General features: G+C 57.4%; 1 protein-coding gene across 1 annotated transcript; it reads right to left on the bottom strand.

Annotated features, from left to right (window-relative positions):
- Positions 1-312: 312 nt before the first annotated feature.
- On the bottom strand, positions 313-2563 carry LOC103771179 (T-box transcription factor TBX1-like; the record flags this gene model as incomplete). The annotated part of the gene is made up of 3 exons (XM_008938470.1): positions 313-621; positions 880-1051; positions 2462-2563. Coding segments are annotated over 3 exons (583 nt in total), but the record flags the coding sequence as incomplete, so codon positions are not given.
- Positions 2564-2824: the final 261 nt, after the last annotated feature.

The following is a 2824-nucleotide window of genomic DNA, read 5'->3' as shown; positions in this document are numbered from 1 at the left end:
GAAATTCGCATCAGATTAGGGGGGGTGGGTTGTTTTGTTTCGTTTTGTTTCGTTTTTTTATCATATATTCTGGGGAGGGACAGACCGCTTCGAGCTTAGAGAAGTAAAATAACAGCTTTATCCAACCAAATTGTGAGTGACGTTTCGCAGCGGGAAGCCTGTAGTTTCCCAACCAGCCCCGGGCTCGGGTTTACATAGGTAATGAGGTCCCCCCGGGCGAGTGGAAACTGGTGATGGGGCCAGAGCTCACGTCGCTTCCTCGGCGTTCAGCGATGCCGCTCGGCCGAGCACCCCCGCTATCTGGTGATGGGTTTAGCAGATGGGGAAGAGGAGGCGGGAGTACCCCCGGATACCCGCAGCCGAGAGAAGGGGCGAAACCAGCGCCAGGCGCGTCCGCGCCACTGGTACCTCCGGAGCGACCCCAACCCGCCTTTTTCGTTGCCCCGGGCCCCGCTGCCGCCTCACCCTGTGGTTCTGGTAGGCGGTCACGGCCGTGAAGCGCGTCTCCTCGAAGACAAAGGTTTTGAAGTTCTCCTCCGCGTATTTCTCGCTGTCTTTCCGAGGGTCCACATAGACCACGTGAAAGCGCGGCTGGTATCTGTGCATGGAGTTCAAAATGATCTGAATGATAAAACGAGCAAGGAGACAATAACTGATCCAGGCGGAGCATCGAGAGAGGCGAGCGCAGCCCCTGGCCCTGCCGGCTCCCCTGCCCGGGAACAGCTGCGGGGCTAGGGCAGGACGGGGGAGCCGAGGACAGGACGGGGGCGCAGAGCCCCCGGGGAGGGGCGCGGACAGGGACACCCCACGGGAATCACGGTGCTGGGAGCTCCCCCCGATGCAGCCCCGTGTTTGACATCCTGCCCCAGGAACACTTACATGCCCGTTGTCATCCAGCAAATTGTTGGTCAGTTTGAGCTTGTCGAAGGAGACGATCTGTTTCATCCACTGCGCCCCTTTCGCCGGGGAGTCCGGGTGGTAGTGCACCCGCCCGGGGGTGGCGGGGTCGGCTTTGCCGGCCACCAGCCAGGAGGAGCTGTGGAAGGCGTACCTGCGGGAGGGGGAGGCATCCTCAGCCGCGGCCCAGGGGACTTCTGCCAGTGCCCCCCACTGCAGTACCCTTGGAGCCTAGAATCTGGCCTGGCAGGGTCCCCCTGGCCTGGCAAGCGCTGCCTCCCCCACCACTCCCACTTCCTACAGCAACGAGAAGAACATGCTCCTCTCCACAGCCAGACTTCTTGCAGGGGAAGATAATATTTTATCAGGTCGTCGATGGAACTGACAGGAGAGAAATCTGCAGGGTAAAGGAAATTTATAGCTATCTGTGCAGATTTGGGAGAAAATCCACAAAAGCTCTCCTTTTGTCTAAAAAAAAAAATAATGGGTGAAAGGGAGCCCTCTATATATACAGAAACATTCTAGCTTTACGTGAAGAGCGGAAAGTTATGTGGATTAGTAGCAGGTCCAGAGTTTAGCAGCCTTGTTTCATTTTTTCAAAGTACATATTAAACAGTAACATTTAAAACAGAGAAACCAATCTTCTATATGCCTGTTTACTTTAAAAGCCCGTGTTTGCACAGAGGGAATTAGACACCATTGGACTCGGGCAGAAACATTACTTTTTAAAGATATACTCAATTGGATGTTATATATCCCACTTCCCTTGACAAGCAAACATTTCTAGGACGCCCTGAGAATTTGGATATCTGTCTAAATATTTATATATCGGACCCTGCGATTCCTACGCAGGCTGCCTGCTCAGCGTCCTGATCTGAAGCTAAATACATAATATGCTTTTCACAGTCTTTAAATTAAAGGGGTTCCAAACCAGACCACATCGCTGCTTTGTGAGTCGCCCGTTTCCAAGGCCTTTCTATGCTGCTGCTGTTTCCACAAGGTCAGTGTTTTATGGCTCAGCTGGCCGGTGACTTTCTAGAGCACAAAACCTGCTCTCATCACCCAAGCACCCAGTGGGCTCCCCAGCAGGCATGGCACAGCCCTGGGGTGCCCGTGGGGTCGGCACCACCAGGCCACCTGCCCCAGCTGAGAGGCTATGGCACTCGAGGGACACCGGGGTGGGGGGGAGGATTTTTCTTAGGGGAAAACAGGCATTTGGCGAGTGAAGGCATGGAGCAAGGGGATGGGGAGAGCTTTTCTGGGTAGGACAAGGCGGCTCCTGCCCCACTGCCCCACAGAAACCTGCGCTTCTGCCCTCCTTGCGCCCGTCTGGCTCCGGCGGCTGCGAAAGCTGAGAGGGGCCATGCGAGTCTGCAGCCCATGCGGCTGTGCCACTCCCCGCCCCAAATTCGTTGCAACTGTGTGAAAGGGACCCCAGGGCAGCCGCATCCCGCATCTCCTTGCCTCGCACTGACACGCGCTGGGCTCTGGGGCACATCCACGAGCCCTGGCAGGGCCGGGGCTCCAGCACCAGGCACCGTGGGGCACGCTGAATGTTACTTGCCGGTATCGTTTGTCATCCACGGGGACAAAATCCATGAGGAGCATATAGTCAGCCATAGGGTCCATCCCGAATATCTTCACCTGGAAGGTGGGGAACATGCGCCTGGCATAGAGAAGAAAAAGAAGAGCTGAGTTGATTGGCAGCGGGGAGCCCCGAGGGGCCGGAGCAGACACCCTCGCCCTCCGAGGCCCGGGGGTGCCCAGGGCCGAGCACAGGAGCCCTGCAGCTCTCCCGGCCCTTCCCCTCCGACAGCCCCGGCTTACGCCCGGCTGCGGTACCAGGTCCCCGCACAAGAACCGCCGGCCGGAACGGGAGGGAAAAGCAGAAGGGGCCGGGCAGCGTGAGGATCAGAGTTGCCGTGGA

The sequence above is a fragment of the Merops nubicus genome, unplaced genomic scaffold (genome assembly GCF_000691845.1).
Source record: "Merops nubicus isolate BGI_N331 unplaced genomic scaffold, ASM69184v1 scaffold31824, whole genome shotgun sequence".
NCBI lineage: Eukaryota > Metazoa > Chordata > Aves > Coraciiformes > Meropidae > Merops > Merops nubicus.
Note: the sequence above shows the minus strand (reverse complement) of the source record. Positions and strands in the feature narration are given on the sequence as shown.